Source organism: Sander lucioperca, chromosome 22 (genome assembly GCF_008315115.2).
Source record: "Sander lucioperca isolate FBNREF2018 chromosome 22, SLUC_FBN_1.2, whole genome shotgun sequence".
Taxonomy (NCBI): domain Eukaryota; kingdom Metazoa; phylum Chordata; class Actinopteri; order Perciformes; family Percidae; genus Sander; species Sander lucioperca.
The window spans coordinates 15055221-15079553 of record NC_050194.1 but is presented as its reverse complement, the minus strand read 5'-3'; the positions used below and the strand labels follow the sequence as shown (position 1 = coordinate 15079553).

The 24333-nt window shown below is 39.7% G+C and overlaps 2 protein-coding genes across 3 annotated transcripts; both read left to right on the top strand.

Moving 5' to 3' along the window:
- Nucleotides 1–2: 2 nt before the first annotated feature.
- On the top strand, nt 3–13907 carry lgi1b (leucine-rich, glioma inactivated 1b). 2 transcript variants are annotated; one of them, XM_035997302.1, is made up of 12 exons: nt 3–156; nt 1192–1217; nt 1365–1788; nt 1955–2026; nt 3442–3513; nt 4246–4317; nt 6956–7027; nt 8625–8794; nt 9479–9643; nt 9812–10032; nt 10627–10873; nt 11833–13907. In XM_035997302.1, the coding sequence occupies exons 3-12, from the start codon at nt 1586–1588 to the stop codon at nt 12180–12182; spliced, it is 1644 nt and encodes a 547-aa protein (XP_035853195.1). In that variant the 5' UTR covers nt 3–156; nt 1192–1217; nt 1365–1585; the 3' UTR covers nt 12183–13907. The 2 variants fall into 2 exon arrangements, with proteins under 2 accessions (XP_035853195.1, XP_031171377.1); XM_031315517.2 differs by having other exon boundaries at nt 1189–1217.
- A 542-nt stretch (nt 13908–14449) lies between these two features.
- Nucleotides 14450–24289, top strand: slc35g1 (solute carrier family 35 member G1). Its single transcript, XM_031315518.2, has 5 exons — nt 14450–14950; nt 18785–18965; nt 19981–20115; nt 20812–21008; nt 21930–24289. Exons 1-5 carry the CDS (start codon nt 14644–14646, stop codon nt 22340–22342), a joined length of 1233 nt encoding a protein of 410 aa, XP_031171378.1. The 5' UTR covers nt 14450–14643; the 3' UTR covers nt 22343–24289.
- The last annotated feature ends 44 nt before the right edge of the window (nt 24290–24333 follow it).

Sequence of the window (24333 nt, the reverse complement as noted above, 5' to 3'; positions counted from 1 at the left end):
AGTCGTCGGGAACACTTCGTGATTTTCAAAATAAGATGCTGAAAAGGGTCCGCTTTAGATCTCTAGAATAAAGAATGAAGTATTTTAATTGCATTCATTGTGTCGGCGGTCACTTTGTTGTAACCTAATGTGCTTTCGTCGTGTTTATTTTTCAAGGTAGCCTACCTATAGCCTATAATATCTTTCATCAGGCCTAATCCATCCATCAACCTTTTTTTTTATTTTATTTTTTTTTAATATTTAGGCTACTGGAGGGCAAGCCATCATCACAAAACAATTTTGAATAATTTTAGAATAATCTAAAAAAACAGGACACTGTCCTATGACGACAGAGTGCTACAACATCAGACTTTCATTTTGGCCTAATTATACTCATGATTAATTGGCAATTCGGTGATCATAGGCCTACATCGTTCATGGTTCACAGGAGATAGGATGCATGTAGGCGTTTGAATTGTAGATGGAAAATAAAGAGTCCATTATGCTATTTGAATGTGTCTGTGTAATTGAGTCCTTGGGTTATAGTGGTGGCAGGGGTGAAAGTTCGCCCCAGTCTGGGAATAGAAGTCCAGTGTTTCCTGACTTTTCCACAACCCATTGGACTCAACAAAGGACTCAATGTGGGTTTGAAAAAAAGAGAGGATGTGAGAGACAACATTATAAATGACTCATCATTTGTTACCTTTAGAAAAGTAGAAATATTTATGAAATCGTGTTATTCCTTGTATCATCTCTTTCCATGACATAGGCCTACAGCATTGCCATAGGCTTACATTATTTATCTGTTAAGATTTTGAAGAAGTAAACAAAATTATAATAGCCTACTTTAATAGGTCATAATTCATTGTGCCACAATGTCACAGAATGAGTCTCAGTAGTATTATTTTAACGGTATAAACTCGATATCTTTTCATAGTTGATGTCATTAGTATGCCAAAGCAGAGAAGAAAAGATGCAGCATGTCAATGAGTGAGGCAGGTGCATTTGCACAGAGCCTCATGAATAGCCGCTTCCCATTAACCATGCACGGCTCTGAAGCGCGCATAAATAATAGCTGGCACTGCTGATAAAAAAGCGCACCTTGGGGCCTCCCCCCCGCCCTCTCCCCTCCATTTCTCTCTTTTTTTCCTTCTCTTTTTATCTCTCACGGGAATTTAGGCTTTTATTTGTTTTTTTCTTTCATGGCAGCAGCATTGAGTCTAGAAGACAACTTATTTGTAAGCAGCAGAATAATAAGATCCTCATTTTTCTAGCAGCGTGTTTTAGATGATTTGACATAATTCCTTTTCATGACAACACATCTGAGACTGTGCTCTGTTCTCATGTCCTGTCTGTCCCGCATTTGTAATCCTGCGCCTTTGCAGAACGAATCCGCTGGACTGGTGCCTTCCTATTGAGACGCAAGAAGCATAGACACAAGCCTGCATCTGAGCGCACAACACCAGCTATCATCAAAACAAACAACACAAAAACGTATACAATTTTTTTTTATAAACACTTTTAAATCCGGGGGTTACAAATCGTGGAGGATTTTGTCGAAAAGTTGCATGTGCAGGAATCATAATACTCGACCTGGAAAGAAGGTATGGGATACCCGGGCAGAGCAGTGAGCGGATGGAAAGGATGGACGCTCATGGTTTGGGTCGCAGCTGTCAGCTTGGTTTTGGCAGACGGACGGAGAGTGAGACCGCCCAGATGCCCCGTTGGATGTACCTGCACCAAAGACAATGCCCTGTGTGAGAATGTCCGATCCGTGCCTCACACTTTCCCATCCGACGTCGTTTCACTGTAAGTGGTCCTGCATCTGAATAGACTCTTGTTTGTATTGTTCATATGGTCAATTGTCAGGGAATCTTATGGAAATCCTCTGTCTCTGCCTTTGAGTGTACACAGATCTTATCTTTATTATACTTTCAGATAAACTCCCCTTTCGTTATGTTTTCCATCTATTCAGATCTTTTGTCAAGTCTGGATTTAATGAAATCATTGAAGGAAGCTTTGTTCACACGCCGGCCCTGCAACTGCTGTGAGTATCTATCTGTCTGTCTGTCTGTCTGTCTGTCTGTCTGTCTGTCTGTCTGTCCATTTTCAGTGTTTTCAAATAATGAGGCATGGCACTCCCCAGAGGACGTCTATAGAGGCTGATATGCAGATTTAAAGGGGGATTCTCTGTAATGGTGTCAGGATTATGCAATAGACCACATGGCTACCAACACTAACAGGAGGGGCTGTGTGTGTTTGCTGGGATGATATATAAAGAGGCAGAGATAAACAATGACCATATTTCTTTTTCCCCCCCAAAGATAGCACTTTGAAAAAAGAGGGAAACGGTAAAATCATAATTACACACATACCTGTGGACTTTATCTTGCCATTTCTTCGACATATGACATCCATTATTATACATCTTGGTAGGACTAGAGTCTATTGGGCAATTTGTTATTGCAAATCCACAAATTAACAGCAAGGTCAGGCTTAACTGTGCTCTCTAATCACACTTGTTTCACTGTATTGCACATAACAGCATGCTGTCACCAAGCATTATTTTGTCTCAGCAAAACATTTTTCTTGGCGTCAGTACTGCCATATGTTCAGATGACACTTAATCAGCTTGGATGTGGATGAAGGCTTGTGACCAGAAGGAGAGTTAATTTAGCTGGGGAAAACTAATGAGTGGCATTGTCCCCTCTGTCATTATTCACTGCCAAGATGACCTGGAGTATCTTAACCTCCATTAGAGTACTACTTAGTCAATGGGGCTTCTTTATGGCCAACCTTGTGGGGGTAAAATGTCCCTGTCATTGCTTTGCTGAGCCTGCAGTGACGAGATAAGACACAAAGAGTTTCATGACAAAATTAGATTTCCAGCATTTTGACATCTTGGAATTATAAGGTTTTCCCGAATAGCCAAACTCTTCCACTGGATTTCCAGTGCTTTGAAGTAAAAGCCTATAATGTATTAAAAAATATATATATAATGAGATGCAGTGAGGCGCAATATATTCCTGTTGGACACTATTCCTACATTACTGGTTTAAAGGTGTCTCAGAAAGATGTGGGAGGAGGCATCCATTCTTCTCTTTCATTAATTTCATGAAAAACGTGTAGGAGTGATCTGCCATTTCTCTTTGATTTGTTTCACCACATACTGTGGGCAGAGATGCTGAATGAGTCTGTTGTCTGTTACAGTAACTATATCCTACCCTCTGTTTTGGACTTAAGAGTTAGTGATTTTGGTAATAGGCAATAATAAATCACAATTTATATCCCAATACTAATAATTGAGTTTAAAGATACACAGCCAGGAGAGGACAGCACCCCCAAATTTCCTCCCAGGTGACTGTTGATGTTTACATGTTGAACCCAGTTCACCTTTGAGTTATGAAACATTAAAAATATAGGGATTTAGCACTACAGTTTTTTTCTCCTTTTTCTTCACAGATTGTTCACAGCGAATTCATTTGACCTAATTGATGAGGATGCGTTCCTGGGTTTACCACATCTTGAATATCTGTAAGTATTTATCTTCAATTCATAAATGGTTACTATAAAGTATACATGTGTGTGGTGAAACATCATAAAGTACACAAACTGTTCCCCAGTTGCATACTTTCGGTATTGTACTAATAGGAACTGACTGGCATACACCAATGAACATCAATCAAACACACTTCCATTTTCCAGTTTGAAACCTTTACTGCAGTAACCAGCAAAAAAGTTTTCCTAAAGATTTTATTTTTGGTTTAGGTGTTTAGCATTGAGAAATGCAGAAGTGTCCATCAACACTTCACTCTAAAATCGAGCAATATTGGCATGCTACCATTTTAAAGACCCCAAGCAGGTGTTTTCACTTATGCTGCCTGATTAGGGGAGGACAGCTTACATCTTTATGATTCTTGTTAGTACATACACTTTGCTTACCTCATGCAATGCTGTGCCTAATTGAAAACACAAGCTTGGTTGTGTAGGGACTTTAAAGTATAATTCATTCTGACATCCTCATTATGCATGTACTGGATAGTTAGTATACAGTGTAATATGTAATTAGGACAGAGCTCAGGTTTTCGAGACAACCCTTCAGTAACTGCTCTCAACCCTCACAACTGCAAAGGGAGAAGACATGCAGAAAGTTCAAGGATTTCCGTTTTTAGTGTCACAATATATTTGATGTTTTTTGTGGGATTACTTACATAGTGTTAATCCTAATCTATCAAAATGCTAATGAAAAATACTTGTCATTCACAGATTTATTGAAAATAACAAAATCGCATCGATATCCCCATATGCTTTTCGGGGCCTGAAAGCGCTGATACATCTGTAAGTATTTCAGTTCTGTGGAAGCCGTGTTGGAAAATGTTTTTTTCTTCCTTCTTTCCTACTTTCCTACTTTAGTATTCCTGTAAGAGAGGGCTTGCCTCACTGTATCTGTTCCTTCTTCCTTACTTCTTCTCCAGATTTTATAAATCATGACTTTATCTTTACCCCAAATCAAGTCCATTCTCTGTGGGAGAGGTAATAGGATAAACTGTGCATGCATTTCCTGTTTCTCACTCTCTGTATCACCTTGTCACTGTCTGAAATGCAAAGGTAGGCAGGAGTGCTGCTGCCAGTGGGGATGTACATGGTTACTGGCTGAAGGTTCAGCTGGATCAGGTTGCGGAAGGGCAGATCTGAATGTCACATTGCCTCAGTGGACCAACAGAGTTGTCCTTCACACATTTTTGGCATAAAAAGATGAATCATTTTGTGGCTTTAACCGTCATATAGCTTCACTAATGTGATCAGGAGTGTCAGCAGTGCCCCTGTATTTTCTGTAGACTGCTTTGGGGTATATTGTGAGTGTGATAAGTAATGCATACTGTATCTGTATTTATAGTATTTAAGAAAGATAGCATCCCTTGTTAATATAAGTGTTGTTAACAACATCTTAATACAGGAAACAGGCAAACAACAGTTTGTATCAGTGTTTTGTAAACCCTGTTCTATATTACTGAACTGCAACGCTTGCCAAAACTAAAGATAGGTGAGAGCATGAGTGACCTGTATGTCAGGACTAAATATAACTGTACTGTAACCTTACACCGTGTGACCTATAATCTGTCTCTAAAGTCTCTCTCACATTTCGAGTTTATGCATTGCAGTGCAGCCAAACATTTGCATACTTGTGTTCCTCATCATTTATAACTTATATGGAATGTACTGTAGAGTACAATCATGCATGCTTTCGGCAAGAGAACGTATAACTCTGATGGTAAGAGAAAGAAGCATGATTAAAACTGCAAATATTGGTGTTAGTTACAACATTAGTGTCTCTCTCAGCAAGATCAAAAGTAAAAAGTGAACACATTAATAGCCATTTCCCACCATTTATGCTTTACAAAAAGCATGACTTCACACATTGAAATTCAAGCAAACACCTCCATACGAGGCCTGTCAAGGGTCTGCATTCATTATGCCTTGTGCACTGATAGATATTAATGACAGTGACCTGTCTGGTAGAAGCTGTCTGAGAGCATGCACTGTAATGATCCTTGACAACTGTTGCAGCAGACATCACATTAATGAGTGTATAGTCAAAGTCAACACAAGAGAAAATCTCATCCCACCAGTGCTCTTAGAGAGAAAGTAGAGACTACATTCAGACCAAGAACTATTTGAAACAACTGACATTCTGATCTTATGATACAATTTATTCTGCAACTCTAGAACAGCTTGTATTAATGTTCTATACTAGGACTTGTTATGCCCTTAGTTAAGTGTAGTGTTAAAGGCATAGTTCAAACTTTTAGGAAATACCTTTATTTGTTGCCAAGAGTTACTGTAGATGAGAAGATCGACACCACTGTCATGTTTGTCACTGTCATGTTATGTTCACTAAGAAGCTACAGACAGAAAATGGTTAGCTTAGCATAGAGACTGGAAACGGGGGGGCAGCTAGGGGAAAGTTTACTAGTTAACAAAATATATCTAATTTGTTTATTCGGTACAAAAATATGACAAGTTGCAGTTTAAAGGAGGGTTATGCAGTGACTTCCTGGAGGATTGATGTCACCGTGAGGTTGCCAAACAACCAGCTGTGACTCCAGCAGGTCAATGTTCCAGTCCGGCACATAACCCCATGTAAACCCACAACTTGTCATTTTCACACTTTGGTTTTTGTACAACTTAAACAAAAGATATATAACTTGTTAATGTGTGAGCTTGAGAGGTGCTGGTCAGTAGCTTTATCTACAGATGCAAACTGTGATTTACTGTTAAAAACTGTCTATGACTCAGAAAGTCTTGCAACCACATGGATAAAGTGCTCTGTTCCTGTTTCATACGTTTGTTTTTAGAGTAAAGTAAACAAAAGGATTGACGAATAAATGCGTTATGAGAGGGCATTTTAAATGTGTCACAGTTAATACATTATTAAAGGGCGCAGGCTGGGATCCTGCTGGAATCCTGTCCACTCTGCTCCATCCCCATCTGTTTGGAGAGTGCATTCTTGCACAAACTCAAAGCAAAATGGCCTCTCTCTCTCTCTCAAATAAATAATGCAGTGTTCATGAATTACGCTGACATTTCATTTTATTCACCTCTTTCTGGTTTGGAGTTCAGTCTTTTGCTCACAAATGAAATGTGTCCATAGGGTACCAGCTTTTGATGGCTGGTTTTAACTGGCTGATATCATCCTGTTGACAGCCTTGGGGAAGGAAATTTCCCTCTATTTTACCACTTAGCCTTTGTGACAGCTAACTCTATGTCCCATTAATATTGTCAGGCCATTGCAAGTCTGACTTTGGTTGCTTGTTATTTCTTTTTAAATTAGTTTATTCTACTCTTGCTCAAGTCAATCTGGCTAACAGAACGAATGAAAAGCATATAATACAGTGTAATGTCTATTATGTGTAGAGAGACAGTCTACCTCTAACTCAATCACCATGTGTTTTATTTTTTTCTGTTTGTTGATTAGGAGTCTGGCTTACAACAACCTTGAGACATTGCCCAAAGATGTCTTCAAGGGAATGGATGCTTTGACCAAAGTGTGAGTTCAGTCTGTCTTACACACAGGGTGCTTTGTTGACTCATTTAGTAATCAGTTAATGAATCCATTTTTTAATGTATTGATTTACTCTTCAATCATTTATGTCGATTTACTGTATGTGTGTAAGGTTAAAGCAGCCATATTATGCTCATTTTCAGGTTCATAATTGTATTTTAAGGTTGTACCAGAATAGGTTTACATGGTTTAATTTTCAAAAAACTCCATATTTTTGTTGTACTGCAGTGCTCTCTCTCACTGCTGCAGATCCTCTTTTCAGCTGGTCTCTGTTTTAGCTACAGAGTGAGACCTCTTTTCTTCTTCTTCTTCTGTACTATCTTTGATTGCACTGCACATGTGCAGTAGCTCAGATGTAGATCATGTCAGCTAGCTAGCTCCATAGACAGTAAAAGAGAGGCTGTTTCTACAACTTCGGTCAGTTACAAGGCAGGATTAGCTGGGAGACTTCTAAATGAGGGTGCACATGGAAGTAGTTCTTTTGTAGATTATGGTGAACTTGTGTGTGTTGTAGCAGTGCTTTGCTATTGAGAACGAGGTAGCATGCTAGCGTTAGCATTAGCGTTAGCATGCTACGAGCTAATGGTTGTGGTTAGCCTGCTCGTTTCGGCTTGTGACGTCACAAGCCGTGTCGATTTTGAACAGCTCACCCAGAGACTGAAGACAGGACACATTCAGAAACCGTATCTCACTCTAAACAGCATGGATGGATTTTTTTCAAAGTTTGTATGTGTGTGGAAGCACCAGAGACACAACATAACACCCCAAATCCCAGAAAAAGTGATTTTTTCATAATATGGGCACTTTAAAGTTAATATATAACTAACTCTAAGTTGATTTGTAAAAGAGAATGTTTTTTTGATTGTTATTTATTCTGACAAGTAGGATAGAACTCAAATGTAATATTATTTTTTGGTAGGGGTGGTAAAGGATTAATGGCAGATGTTCCTTTCTTCTTCCTCCCCCTTTTCCTAATCTGTGGGATTAAATACAGTAATATCATGAGGCCATAGGGCTAAAAAGGAAAAGAGAGGAATTCCCGCACTAAACAGAGGATGTAAAAGAAAGAAACCGGGGGGAAAAGAGGCCACAGTGAGGCGGAAAAGACGTAAGAAGAAACAGAGTAAAGAAATAACAGATTGTAGAAAAAGCTATTCCCTGCTGCAATGGGAAAAGGTAAAGTTGTGAAGAGGAAAGCTTGGGTTTGTATGCCAGAATGTCAAAGTAAATGGTAAACAAGTCAATTACAGAGAAAAGAATTGGATCCTCGCTTTTTTCACACGGCCACAATCAGCTTGAATAATGCAGGCTACAGTGTGTGTTAGGATTCAATACCCACATCCAAGGTCAACAGCAATTCAGACTGAGAGTGGGCGACGAGCCGAGGCTACTCAGGAGATAGGACACTTGTTGCTGTGGCTTTCCTGGCTTAAAGCCAAAGTGTGGCCAAGGAGGGGAGAGACAGACAGGGGATTGAAAATAAAATACTTAAAAATACATGTTTTCAAAAGTAAATGTTAATCATGTTATGTCTTAACAAGCCTGTTGACTGATATCCCATGCAATTTACACATACGTGTAGGGATCTACGTGGCAACAACCTAATATGCGACTGCAAGCTTAAGTGGTTGGTGGAATGGATGCACCACACTAATGCCACCCTTGACCAGATCTACTGCAGCGGTCCACCCATTTACCAGGGGAAGAAGATCAATGACCTGCTGCCACACTCTTTCGACTGCATCACAGCAGGTATCATCTTCCTGTATCTGCCCCCTGTCATAGAAGCATTAAACTAACATTAGCTTTCTGTTACCAGTTAACTGCTTCACCCTTTTCACTCTAGTTTCCTTCCTGTTCTTATCAATAAAGCTAATGGTGCTAAGAATAAAGCTGAAATGTCATTGCTGTGTTCTTCCTGTTTATGGAAGAATACATCAATATGAATGGATTTTTTTAAAGGTCCCATATTATGCTCACTTTCAAGTTCATATTGTGTTTAGGGTTTCTACTAGAAAGTGTTTACATCTCTGTCTGGAACGCTCCATTTTAGCGCCTGTCTCTTTAAGACTCCCTCCCGAATGCTCTGATTGGTCAGCGTTTCCGGGTCTTCCACATCTGCGCTCTCTGAGTCTCTGCACCGTCATTGCAGCCGGGGAATAACTATAACGGAACTGTAGCAGCACTTTCAAGCTATATATAGTATAGTTGTGACATCACAACCGTACGGAAGTCCTGACGGCTCGTTTAAAGGCACCGTTCCTGAATATAGGCTATGTGCATTTATCTGTGGATTGAGCGTTTTGATACATTCACTGTATTTTTACGGTACCTAGACCTGCTTTATAATAAACAAAAATAAGACATAGAAATCTCACTTTCATATGGGACCTTTAAAGATAAAGGATTGAACTCAGTGTCATGTTATATCTACAGAGTTTGCCTCCTATCAGTCGCTGAAGTTTGAGTCCATTTCGGTGGGGGCCTTCACCTTTGGCGAGGATCAGTATGTTGTGTTTGCACAACCGTTTACTGGGACGTGCAGCTTCCTGGAATGGGATCACGTTGAGATGACCTTCAGGACTTACGACACCATTGAAAGTAAGTCCATAAACAAGTGAAGAGCAGTATCGATGTTATGGGGCAATCCCATAAGTAAATGTTTCTGCCTCGAATGGTAATGTATTCTTGTTAACGGGGGACATAATAATCTAGTATTAATGGTTATCTGTCCAGTATTGGTAATGTATCTTCTCTTGTCTTATCCAGGCACCTCCACTGTGGTCTGCAAGCCCATGGTGATTGACAACCACCTTTTTGTCATCGTGGCCCAGCTGTTCGGAGGCTCACACATTTATAAACGCGACCCCTCTGCCAACAAGTTCATCAAGATCCAGGACATAGACATCCTGAAGATTCGCAAACCTAACGACATCGAGACATTCATGATCGACGGAGAGTCTTTCTTTGTCATCGCTGACAGCTCCAAGGTCGGCTACTTTTTGCTTTCCCACTATTTAAAAGTACTTGATTTTATGGTATGTGATTGCATGACATTGTACAGGTGTTTCTGTTATTGTGTCCAGCCCCTGTTTGGGTACTGCTCCTCTAAGCTACTCCTCCCACCATGTCACCCATTCCTTCCCCCTGGTGTCCTTCTCTGCAGCATGTCGGTTTGCGTCTGCTCATGCTGATTACCCTGGCGTTGCCAAATGTTAGCATATGCTCTCACATATGTTTGGTGACACTCAGTCGCACGCATGCACGCACACACACACACACACACACACACAGGGGCGTAGCACAAAATTCTGGGCCCTGTAGAAAGGCATTTTCTATGGGCCCCAATCCACAGCTATTCATTCTAGCATCTTTTTGCTAGACACATGAGGGCCCTGGGTACTCAGTACTCAGCCCTGGATACTGGTGACACTCAGTCGCACGCACGCACGCATGCACACACACACACACACACACACACACACACACACATCTTTGGCTCCATACTCATACTAAGCACAAATCTATGTTACAGTAAGTTTTGAATAACTTGATCTGACATTGTGTACACGTTACTCTCATAGGCCGGCTCCACAACGGTGTACAAATGGAACGGCAATGGCTTCTACTCCCATCAGTCACTTCACCCGTGGTTCCGAGACACGGATGTAGAATATTTGGAGATCTCCAACAAACCCCACCTGATCTTGTCCAGCAGCTCACAGAGGCCCGTTGTCTACCAGTGGAACAGGAGCCAGAAACAGTTTGACCGCAGGACCGACATACCAGAGATGGAGGACGTCTTCTCTGTCAAACACTTCCGGGTCAAAGGTGAGAGCTGTAGCTTGAATAGCAGCGTATGTAAACACAGGGTTTATTTTGGCACTAAGTAAAAAGACATTGTACACTCTTAAGCAATTTCTAACCATAAAGTATCACAGTATCAGCTTGTGTGAGTTACTCTGTCCTTGGAGCAGGATACTGCATAATACAGTACTCTAGATGCCATTATTCAGTTTATATAGCTAAGATTAAGATAGTCTGGCGTGTGTCATAGGATTTACAGTCGACTTTGATTGAGGGTCAACATTTCCTTTGATGCGGTTAATTAAATAAAAACATTCACGTCACACTTTTAGCTGTGATTTATTACACTTTAATTCGTCATTCCTCATAGGTATTTATTTTAAAGGTGTAACAGGCAGTGTCATTGCCCACTGACATTAAACCTGCCCATAAATCATTACTGTATAATATTCTTTGTATTTTTTCTCTCTGAAGGGACAGCTCATCTATTAGTGACTCTCTGCTAAGTAGCTATAGATAACAAGTGTAGAAGAAAAAGGGTTTTTTAGGTCCAATTCTGTGGCTGGTTCAGATGAGTTTTTTTTTTTTTTTACTGCACAGCGGAGACAGAAGTTCACACGATGCTGCAGAATTCTCTCTGATATAATCAGTTTCTGCCTAGCCAGGGTTTTATACAAGTTTACAGAAAACAACAGAATAAACAAAAGCTGAGAAGACATTCAACTCAGAAGTCTGTCTGAGTAGATTTGCATAGACTCAATGCTGTCTGCTCCATGTCGAAATGTCATAAAGAACAGCAGGAACTTATCAGTGAACAGGAAAGAGAATATTAGGATGAGACTAAAAACTGTAAGATAGTTTGTTTTCTTCTACACAAGCTATACATTCTTTTGAAATTACATTCTTTTGTGAGTTTTTATATTTCAGATTCTGATTTAGTAGCTGAATGTGTAAACTCAACAGTCCCGTGAATCTTTTCAAAGGTGAGCTGTTTATATGCTTGACAAGATTCATCGGGGATTCCAAGGTGATGCGCTGGGACGGTGCCATGTTTAAAGAGGTCCAGACATTTCCTTCCCGTGGCTCCATGGTGTTTCAGCCTGTCTCCATCGGCAACTGGCAGTATGCCATCTTGGGCAGCGATTATTCACTGACGCAGGTCTACCAATGGGACACCGAGAGGGGCCAGTTTGTCCCATCTCAGGAGCTGAATATCCAGGCGCCTCGAGCATTTTCTATGGTTTCCATTGACGACCGGGTGTTCCTGCTCGCATCCAGCTTCAAGGGAAAAACTCAAATCTATGAGCACCTTATGATCGATATGAGTAATTAAACCCATCGTCTTATTTGGGACAAATTATGTTCACTACCATTTGAATGCTTTCTTCTGTGATTGTGTTGAACATGTCAGTCTTATTAGAATTCACCAGCAATTCCCATTTTTAAACAAAAGGACGTTTCAAGCAGAAGCTGAAAAAAATATTTCAAATACAGTTCAGACCCTTTAAATTGAGATTAAGTGGTTGACATTTGTTATGATCAATGAGTTTATGTTAAGACCTCTGACACCATTTCCATTACATTGAAAACATATTCTACACAGTGTTTGGCGACCTGCTGCAACTACTTTATTTTGATAATCTCCTTGTATTTTCATCTTGATTCCTCACTGTTTGGAAATGCCTTATTCTCCATTTGAAAAACCTAATTCCACCCAGAGTGCGAACTGACTATCTTTCAGGAAAAACAAGCTATAAAATCACTGCTTTTGTATTTGAATCACCCCTGCAGGTGTACTTGCAGTTTTTAGACATACAATATATGTCTCTGCAATTCAACTCCATACTATTTTATTTCTATTGTAGGAATTTGATAGGAAAGATATAGGAATTTGGTAGTGCTTGTGACCATGCAATAATAGGAAAACATTCTTGAGGGAAAGGTGTTCAGGTTGAAGTGTACAGTTGTGTCTAAAAAAGAACTATGGACACATGAGACATTTTTTCTTAATTGAAGTCTTCTTTATTTAACAAAGCATTTCAGGACATCAGTCACATCAGAGTAAAATGTCATCATAAGAGATTATTCAGAATGGAAAGGGTACTGAGATATGTGGACGTTGTATTCAAGCAATGTGTCATCTAACTCATATGTGACAAAGTCTGGGTTGTCAGATACCCTGTAGATCTCACATATGTACAAGAATCTTTTTTTAAATTGGAATCTAACACATGTTTAATGATAAGGTAACAGCAGCACCACTGTAGTTGGAAATGTCAGGTGTAGTTTGTTAATATAAGACCTGACTTGAAAATAATACAAGGCAAGCTTCCAACCAAATGCGGGTAAAATTTGGGCTTTTGTTGTTGAGGATTATGTACATTCTTCCAGTGCAATTTGGCAGCTAGTCAACCTATCAGTCTTTTTTTTTTTTCACTGTGAGAAACTGATAAAAACACCTTTTCTGTCCTGTCTACTCTATGACCATCAGTTAAGCAAGACTGCATGCACGATACAGACACTCATAGTGTTGAATCCTGATGAATGACTCGCTAGAAGCGTCCCACTGTGTCACCTAGCCCTCCCTCTTTCACTGCACTCTTGCCCCTTTTCTCCCTCATTGACAAAACCATTGTTGTCTTTACGCCGCAACTAAAAAGCCAACCACTGTGCAGCACCTGGTACCTGTGCTTTCACACGGTCCTCTTATTCTGACACAAACAAAACTGAATTCTGATAACAATTACTGACTTCACTGATTTGCCAAATATATTGTTTACGTTTTTACAATACTGTATAATGTAATTTATATGATATTGTTTTTGTATGTAGAGGGGACCACACTCAATGTTTTATTTTCCATAGATATAGAATTTAGTCTAGATAAGGATCACTTCCTTAAATGCTGTGTAACATGCTACTTTTGCAAAATAGTGTAGGCTTAGGCTACTTGTGTCAGTCTAATCTAGTTAGGTAAGGACAGAGGATAATAGCTATCCTTTGTCATCTTGCTTATTGTATTTTATGTACACTGGTAATAAAATACTAAAATCTTAAATCAGAGATGCAGTTTTTTTATATTTGTTGTTGATTCACCACAGTATACGTTATGTTTTATTCCTCTTTGAATTTGTGATTCTTCTTGATAGCTAATATTTACAGTTCAGTGCACTGACATCCAGTCTTGCCCTAAAAAGAAGTGCTGTCAGTCAGACAGTGTGTTGTGAGCACCCCACTGTGGTGGTAAATAGAAAAGGTTTAACTGTGGCCTTATAGTGAATCAGCAAAAAATCAGTTACTTTCAGCAGATACACTGATGCCCCAAGCAAACTCCAGCTAAAATATACATGAAAGTATATATAATATACATATCTCATAATTATGACTCACAATTATGATTTTTAGTGAAATGTCCTACAAATTCATTATTTTGCATTAAAAGTCACACATTTGCACCTACACATTATGAGCCACACAGCTTTAATACGTATTGTACGTTGTACGTAGCCTACATACATGTTTTTTCATAAAGACGTGTGTAAAATGAGTTTTGGTTGGTTCAAATCTCCACTGCCTCCCTCTGTTATGGGCGTAAACGTTAGGTAATCTCATAGTTGTCTAGCAGAGTTGTTGGTTTCGGTTAGGTTCAGTTCTGCCCCCCTGTGGGTAAAGTAACCTAGTATCCTGCCATCAAGGTTAGTCATTAACCTTATCTTTTCACTCACTCAGGGCACCGAAGAAAGCGGACAGCATTCTGTCCAAGGCATGCTGCCGCCCAGCCGTCACATCTTACCATGGGCGACTGTAACCACAGTACACACGAGCGGGCTTTGTCCATAGAGGACGGCGTTAGTGTAGTGTTTCACAAAGTTGACAGCCATGATGACACAAACAGCGGCGACGAGAGTGGCGATGATGAACGGACAGCAGCGAGGATTCACTTGCAAAGTAACTGCCATGTGTCGTGTGATTACGATGATGATGCTGAGGGAGCGAGAGGAAGCGACAATTCTCTGGAAGGCAGCGAAAAGAAAACGCTTTGCCCGCCGGCGTTTTGCGTCAGAAGCAGGCTCGCATCCCGAGACGGAAGCGCACATGAAGGTAGAAGAGAGCACGCACTCAGCTAGTTTTGTTTAACGGAATCGAAGTGATATGTGTCTCCATCTTCAAACAACATGTTAGTGAATTTTGTTTCTGATGGGAAGAAAATGCAGAAATACAGTGTTAAGCAGCGAGAGAACCAATGGCTTACTGCGTCCGTAGCCTTACGTTATACAACGTTTAACGTCATGTATCAGTATAATTAGTGCTGATATCACGTCACGTGGAGGCTAACAGCCAATATTAGCAGGAATATAGCTAGCTAGTTGGGAAAGCACAGTCACTTCACACATTTTTTTAAATAAACGTTTTTTTTTCTTTAGGGCTGACACAAATGACGTAATAATGGTTTACGTCACAGTAGTGTGCCTCAATAGTGAGTTATATACCAGATATCATTTTTATTATGGTCGTTTATTATTTCAGAATAAACGGACAACGAATACCCTTAATTTATGTGTTATGCCTAATAATAACTAATATGATGCACATTTGCTGTAAGCCACCCTAAAATTTGCATCATCCTTAATACGTATTTTTATTCTCTGGCTTTCAATTGTGTTTCAACTTGTTTCTATGTAAATCTTCTTATATTTCCACCACATCTAGGTATATATGCACAGCTATGTGTTTATGCTGGTGTACGTGTGTTTTTTGTCTTTGTGAAGCACTTTGGTGCAAGCTTCTTTGCTTTTAAAGGGCTATATACATGACATAAACTTGAAACTTAAAGAGAAGAGATGACTGTGCACTTACGTATAGTACCAGGGCCACCATACGGCTTTTAGTACATCACAGTTGAAAGAAGAAAAAAAAGACCTTGTTTTCCATCCCTATATGGAGACAATGGTGATCTGAATATATTTTGCTCACACTCTAGTTTCATAAGTAAGTGCCGATCAACAAAAAAGGTGTTATAGTATAGTAGGTTTTTTCCCCTGTGTAACTTGAAAACCAAGTTAGACAAGTTACACCTGTGAATTGAGGAAGAACGATGATTTGGCTTTCTTTGGAAGTTTACAAGGAAGTGAGAAATGCACCCAATGTCCCTGGATGTCCATTTCCCTTTGTGTACCTTTTGTGGTAGGTGGTGATAAATGACACACTTGACTGAGTAAGGTATAAGTATTCTCACGCCAAAAGATAGTATTTTAGACAGCAATTATTTGGACAGTAATTCATTATATTGTTTACAGATGTTCAGTGAAGTGATTATATTATGATATAATGTATTACAGAATTCTATTGATTTCAAGCTACTTGTAATAAAAAAAAATGAATGTAACACTAGGCCTGTCAGATGACAAATTCTGCTGGACGATAAATTGTCCCAGAAATGATTGCGATAAACAATAATATTGTCGTTCTGAGACCATTTTCATCCAATATAATGATAATGGCATAATAATGCAGGTACACCTTTTCAAAGATCAATAAACTTTTATTTCTAAAGAATATTTAACACTGGAACTGGAAGACATTTTAAATATCCACAATATGTCTTTGATCTCCTTCAGTATGTCGTCTTTCACACTGTTGTACTGTTCTGGAATTGCCGTTTGTGACACGTATGTTCTCCCAGGTAGTTCGTACTGGCTGTCAAATGTTTGCAGCATTCGTCGAGTGTTTGTGCGATAGACTACAGACTCTGTACTACATTTAACAATTATTTATTAAACATATATAAACTTAGCACAAAAAGTAAGGAAATTTGTGTTTGGTAGATTATTTCTCTGTGGTAACAATGCTTTTTGGCAATACATCTTATACCATTGGAAAGCCTGTGTAGTTCCCTTTCAAAAGGTGCCCCATTTGTAAGGAACATGCATTTGTGGGATGAGCAGCAGCGCTGAGTATGTGGGTTGCGCCCATTAAAAATCTTCTCTGCCAATGCCAAACAGCTTATTCTGCCATTGACTCATTTGATGTTTGGTGGATTGGATGATTCTGCCTACGGCAGTTGGATCGTAGGGTCAAAGTGTGGAGACAAAGACGCGGAGAACGCTATGCTGATTGCTGCACAGATAGAGTAACACCTTTTGGTGGAGGCAGTGTGATGGTGTGGGGCGGCATCTCCCTCACTGGAAAAACGAGGCTTGTCATCATTGGAGGATATCTCAATGCAGAGAGATATAGAGATGAGATTCTGCAACCAGTGGCAATCCCATATCTCCACAGTCTGGGACCGAACTCTATCCTCCAAGATGACAACGCTCGCCCCCACAGGGCGGGGTTTATCAGAGACTACCTCCAGAATGTGGGAGTGGAGAGGATGGAATGGCCTGCCAGCAGTCCTGACCTCAACCCCATTGAACACTTCATCAGCTTGGGCGTGCTGTTTGTGCCAGAGTGACCAACACAATCACATTGGCTGACTTGCGACAAATGCTGATTAATGGGATGCCATCCCACAGCAGTGTGTGACCAGACTGGTGACCAGCATGAGGAGGAGGTGCCAGGCTATTGTGGCTGTGTATGGTTCTTCCACACGCTACTGAGGCTCCTGTTTATGAAATTAATAAATTGTTAAATCAGCAATATGTCTTGTTTCTTCAAACTTCAATCATTCAATCCACCAAACACCAAACGAGTCAATGGCAGAAAAAGCTGTTTGGCACTGGCAGAGAAGATTTGGCAAATTTTTCATGGGCGCAACCCACATACTCAGCTCTGCTGCTCATCCCACAAATGCATGTTCCTTACAAATGGAGCTTTCCAACAGTATAAGATGTATTGCCAAAAAGCATTGTTACCACAGAGAAATAATCTACCAAACAAATGTCCTTACTTTTTGTGCTAAGTTTATAATATATAATTAATAAATTATATCTATCTATATTTATGTGGCTATCTGCCACATGGCGAGTAAATGTTTGTACCAAAATAGTTCTGTTTTTCAGTCTTCATTTTGGCGAAGGTGCAGCTACTTTCTTCTGCTCCTCTGCTGTCTGCAGGTCGGAGCTTCGCGGGGGCGGTCCGACACACACACACACACACACACACACACACACACAAACAAACAGGCGCACACACCAAACACCAGCCACCACGTCACTTCTGTTTACTGATAGCTATCGTTTACCTCAGGCTAATTAATTAGCTAGTAGGTGGCGATTTTTGGCAGCCAGCCTTCCAAAAGAAAGCACAATGAAATTAAATAACCAATCATTAATCGTTGACCGACAAGCAGGTGTCTCAGTTCACCGTCTGGGAGCCTCTGACACACTTTTCGCACTCCGTGTCCGCGGACAGCTGTAGGCTTGTACCGGTTAATGTTCTGTGCATTGTCAGACACATGCAGCCACTTTCTTGAAACCACTTGCGAGATTGACAAGTCCACAGCGGCGTGTATGTCCGAGCCTGTCTCCACAAGAGTGGAACTAAGAATAAAAAATAGATGTCTTTGGCTTAGTGCAAGGTTAAGAAAACAAATACTGTATATGATAAGTAAAACCGTAAGTAGACTACACATTGTGGACAAATACAAAGAAAGATGTCTGAGTGACCTCAGGTTGGAATGTAATCTCCATAAGCATATCAGTTTATTGTTCCACAGGCAGGGTTTGCAAACACTACACCACTGTCTTTTGCAGATCTGAATTTTGTACCCAGGCCACATGGAGTTCAATAACATATTTTCAACTTCACTGCTCCATCGTGCCATTACTGTATCAACATAAGCACGATATAATAAGCAATATTTTTTTAAATGAAATGTGGAACAGTGATTCCCATTTAGGCCCCCTTTCTCTCTCCCTCATCCCTCATACATATCTGCTCCCCCACCTTAACTCCCTGTTCTTTGACTCGCTCCTTTTTTTCTAATTCTTTCAGACACAGAGAAACCAAACAGATGTCCAGGTCTTGGTTTGTTCTATGCTTTCCTGTCCACAGTTTTCTTCTCCACCATTGCACTCTTGGTGAAAACCATCGAGGGGGTCCACGCCATTGAGATCAGCGCCATACGCTGCTTCTTCCAGATGCTCTTTACTATGCCCTTACTCATCTACCACAAGTAAGCAAACATTTAGATTTCCACGGTTAGACAGTAAAACGTCAATCCCAGGTGTAAGATTTACACATGCATTTACTCCCAAACAGTCTTTATTTCAAACCACCAATTTATATGTTGTGATTAGCTTAGGTGCTTAAGCTCAGCAGCGAGGTATTCATATCCCTGCCAGCAATTTTCTAGGGGGATTCCTACATTTGTGTTCATGCCTCTAAGGCATCAATGCTCAACACATGAAGTTGTATGCTTTTAATATACTCACAAAACTAAATCTTATAAATGATCAACCTTTCTATTTATAAGTGTACTGATCAATAATAACATATTGTAACTTATGTGCAGTGAAATTAAATACTTTGCATGTTTTAAAGATGGTGTCCAGTATTTCTCCCAGGCTCCTTTGCACCAGAGGCACAATCTTAGTAGTGTAAATATATATATTTTTTATAATGTTTAAAACAATCCATGTGAAACTATTATGTCACAATGTATACAATAACGTGCCCTCCAGCAAACTAAATAAAAAAACACAAGTAATTTAAATTTTATGACGGGAAAGAAGATAGCGTCTAACAATCATTAATTTTACTCTCTGTCCATTTATTCCACTTGCTTATTATGAGTCACTTCTTTGCATGGATGGATAGGAAACCAGTTCACTTTAGAATCACATTGTGACCCCAAGAATCAAAGATTAACTTAATTCCCAAAGACTGCCGCCAGTACTTTTATTCATTCATTTACCTATTCATCCATCTATCCACCCATCCATACGTTGTCTACATAACCAACTCTCCTTCTCCAATCCGTTCGTCTGTCCATCTATCACTGTCATCTCCACATTACTTACCCGTCTGTCTATCCAGCCATCCAGTCATTTGTCATCTCTCTGCTCACTAAAAATTCAAAAATTCTGTGTATTACTTCCTCTGTCAGTCAGTCTCATCATCCATCCATCCATCTATCCATCCATCCAGTCATTCATTCATCCATCATCTTCATATCTCTGCTCCTCCAGGACAGGTTTCCTTGGTCCCAGAGACAAACGCATCTATTTGGTGCTTCGGGGTTTCATTGGCTCCAATGCCATGATCCTGCTCTTCTATGCTGTTCAGCAGATGCCGCTAGCCGACGCCACAGTCATCATGTTCAGGTAGGAACTTAATTAATTGTGAATTAGTGGAATTTTTTACTAATACTACTAGAGCTGGGCGATATATCGATATTATATCGATATAGTGATATGAGACTAGATACCGTCTTAGATTTTAGATTTGGATATCGTAATATGGCATAAGTGTTGTCTTTTCCTGGTTTTAAAGGCTGCATTACAGTAAAGTGATTTCATTTTCTGAACTTACCAGACTGTTGTAACTGTTCTATTATTTGCCTTTACCCACTTAGTCATTATATCCACATTACTGATGATTATTTATCAAAAATCTCATTGTGTAAATACTTTGTGAAAGCACCGATAGTCAACATTACAATATCGTTGCGGTATCAATATCGAGGTGTTTGGTCAAAAATATCGTGATATTTGATTTTCTCCATATCGCCCAGCCCTAAATACTACAAATAGATCCTATCTTCCCTGAATTGTACGCCTGTCACCTTTTTCATAAATCTGCCTCTCGTTCTTTCCTACTTTCCAACATTTTCCTTACTCCTTACATGATTATCTCTCCCTCTCATATCTCTCAGTAATTCATTCAAGATCTGGAATACCTCATCTCTCATCTTCCCTGTATGATGTATTTATTTAAATGTACCCATACATGTATTACTTTTCCCAAATGTTCTCACCTCTATCAATCTCTCTCTCTCTCGTACTCTCTCTCTCTTTCAGTAATCCAGTCTTTACCTCCCTGCTGGCCTGGATCTTCCTGAAGGAGAGATGTACAATCTGGGACTGTGTCTTCACTGTTTTTACCATCACTGGCGTCCTCCTCATCGCCCGACCGCCATTTCTCTTTGGCGACCATCGGCGTGGCATTGAGGGCAACTATGCTAACCACATTAAGGGGACTATTGCTGCCTTTGCAGGTGATACGATTATTAACGAACACAGTTTCATACCAGTAATGTTTGTTTGACCATAATAAGTAGGTAGAATCATTCAGGAAGAAGTATGATGTTGGCAAATCTGTTCAGACTCCTTGCCCATCTGTCAGTCAGGATTACCATGGCAACTAGCTATGTCCCCCGCATCAGCACATCAGCTGGGAGGTACAGTCTTTTCAATTAGTCATGGTTATACTCTGAGGGGTCTCCTCTCGGTCGTGGTAAAATTGTCCAACAAGCTTCCAACCCGCAAACAACAATTTTCTTTTGCGCTTACCAAGTGTCTCAAAATGGGTCCCAAATGAAGATCGACCAATGATTTAGAAGCTTCACTTTGTTGCAAGGTTTTCTTTTACTTCTACAGTCCTAAGTAACTTCTTTACATCACAGTGCAACTGATGATTAATCTCACAATCCTTCGTGAATAACCCGCCTTTCACACACAATGCACAAGTGAAACATTTCACAGAGAAAGGCTGTTATTTCGAATAGAGCGCCATCTGTGATCTCTTCTGCAGCTGCGCCATGGCAGAGTTCATTCCCCTGATTTTCCATGTTTTCTAAGTGCAACTAAGTTGAACTTTGGCCCCCAAAATAGGATAGAGAAAAATGGAGCAGTTCTTTTTATAATCTAAATTCCAAGTTGAGTGCTTGAGTAAAAAATCTCAGGCATGGCAGAACATATCAGAGAAATAGGCAATCCAGGAGTAAAGAAACTCAAATTGACAAGTTTAAGTTAATTAACTCAAATATTTCAGGTATGGAGCCATGAAGCAGTGAATTTGAAAGTATATGTTATTTGTCCTTTAAGTCTCATATGTCTTTCTTATTGTTTTATTAATTTTAATTATTCTTCTAATGGCTCTATTCATTCAGTCTCTTATTATTTTTTTTTAATCATAGGAGCTATTGGGGCTGCTTTTACATTTGTTGTCCTTCGCAAGATGGGGAAGAGCGTCCATTACTACCTCTCTGTCTGGTACTACGCTGTCATCGGTTTCATCGAGTGCATCATCACAGTATCCGTCCTGGGGGAGTGGAAAATCCCATACTGTGGCCGTGATCGCTGGCTGCTGATGCTGATTGCTGTCCTGGGTATCGCCGGCCAGAGCTTCCTCACAAAGGCCCTCCAGATTGAGAAGGCTGGACCTGTGGCTCTGATGAGGACTATCGATGTGGTGCTGGCGTTCATCTTCCAATTCATTTTCCTCAACCGTGCACCGACCATGTGGAGCCTCGGAGGGGCGCTGTGCGTCGTGGCGAGCACTAGTGGAGTAGCACTCCAGAAGTGGTACAGCAGCTCTCGCAAGAGCTGAGAAGGAGAAGCAACATAGAATACTTGGGTATCACTATCTTTTTTTCCCTATCATATGTTCTTAATTCTGTAGTTTACTTGTTACTCTTGCGTAAACCTGTGAGAAGGTTTAACCTCATTGGAGAGTTAAAAATGTGTACAACATAAATGGGACTGAACATTTTATTTCATCATAATAAAGCAGTTTTATACATTTGCTTTAACCTGAATACAATAGCCAAAGAGAGAGGTTTATTGCATTGGGACCATCCATACTGTGTTACAAAACTTGGCAATAATATTATACTGAAAAATAGTATACTCCATATTTAATTTTTATTGTGGTATGCACTAGGCGCTATTGAATGAGTATCTGCAAAAAATGCTCATTATATTTGTGGTGCTGACAATGCAGCTAGGACCACCCTGTCAATAAAAAAAGGAAATGTAATGCAAACCAAATAAGCTGTATTAGCACTTAGATACATGTTTATTAGAAAAACATCACAGATATTTGAGTCAACAAAAAATATATATAAAAGATGAAAATAAAATCCCAAATTTGGTTACAATTTTAAACTAGAAACAGCTGTACAATTTACTCAGGGATCTCTTGCTTATAATGGCTTATAATGCCCAAATATGAATTACACCTGAATCCAATCCATGAAGAATTTATTCCTCCGTGATTTTTGATTTTATTTTGCTTCTGTCATCTCTATCCCATCTAATATAGTACAAGATTATAAGATAATAGTGACTAATTTCTTAACAATATCTTTGAAGTGCCTTAAGTAGGGAACTTTAACCTCCAGCTTCCCTTAGTGGAGCTGCTCAGTAACCAGCAATCACACCTGGCCAGCTCCCAGGTGTGATGTGAATATGAAGTAGGGTGCTTCTGGAAAAAAAGTCGACCCAATAACTAATGATTTTTTTTCAAAGATAAAGCCTAACAGCATTTTTAATGAGGCACCTAAGGCATGGCCGCTATCCCCACACTGAAGGCTGCACACATTTCTTCATCTCAGGAGGAGTCAACTCTTATCATGTTGGCTAGTATTTACTGTCATCTTAAAGCATTGAATTAGTGCTCTCAACAGTCTCAAAATATATTTATATTCCATGATGCTCAAAGAGCGGTGTTGTTTGCACTTTGTCTTTGCTATAGAGTAGAAAAAGTGACAGTAACCGGCTGCCACTGTAATTCAACAAATAAAGTGAGCATCCAAACAGCTGCACACACGGGTTGCTAGATGATAACTTCCTCTTCCTAGAGAGGAAAGATGAGAGATGAAACTACATCAAAACAGTGCAGGTTGTTCAATTCAAACATACCATGCATCACTCAGTTGAATAGTAGCAACAGTCCCACTTTGTCACTAAACTAAAAAGGTGATGCTGAGGTTTTACACTTGAGCATCCTTGTTTTTGTGATTGCCTCGGTGAATCTGTGATTCTTGTGCCAGGTAGAGGATGTCTTAAGTCACCTTATGGTCATCCATAAGTAGGTTAGATGTACAGTACCTGGCTGAGAAATAAGAAAAATAGTCTTAAGCTCTTGAGCTCATAATATAATATATATTTTTAGAGCAAAAAGATATTGTGCTAAAAAGCAATATTGGGTCTTGTCCTTCCACTAAAAGGTTGTGGTACACAAGACCACTGTGCCCAGCTGCATAGTCGTATGTGACTCTTCCTATGACAGTAATGTATGTTTGTTTCGTTAATTCTCTACTTTAAGAAATCACACACAGATTCCAAGAGGAATATTTCATTTAATTTAATTTAGCTTTACAATGGTACTATAGGGGGTGGCACAGTGTGATATCAGAGACCTTTCCATGCTGGAGAAAAGCAATCTCCTATTAGAGCTTATTTGATTTTTATTCCCATTTAATTTGCTGTGGTTATTATGATTAGAACTGGTATGGTATTTAATTACCAATATCAGTTATTAATAACAAATAAAACTTTGATCCTACCAGTTAGTTGTAGGGAGAATATAGTTAAATG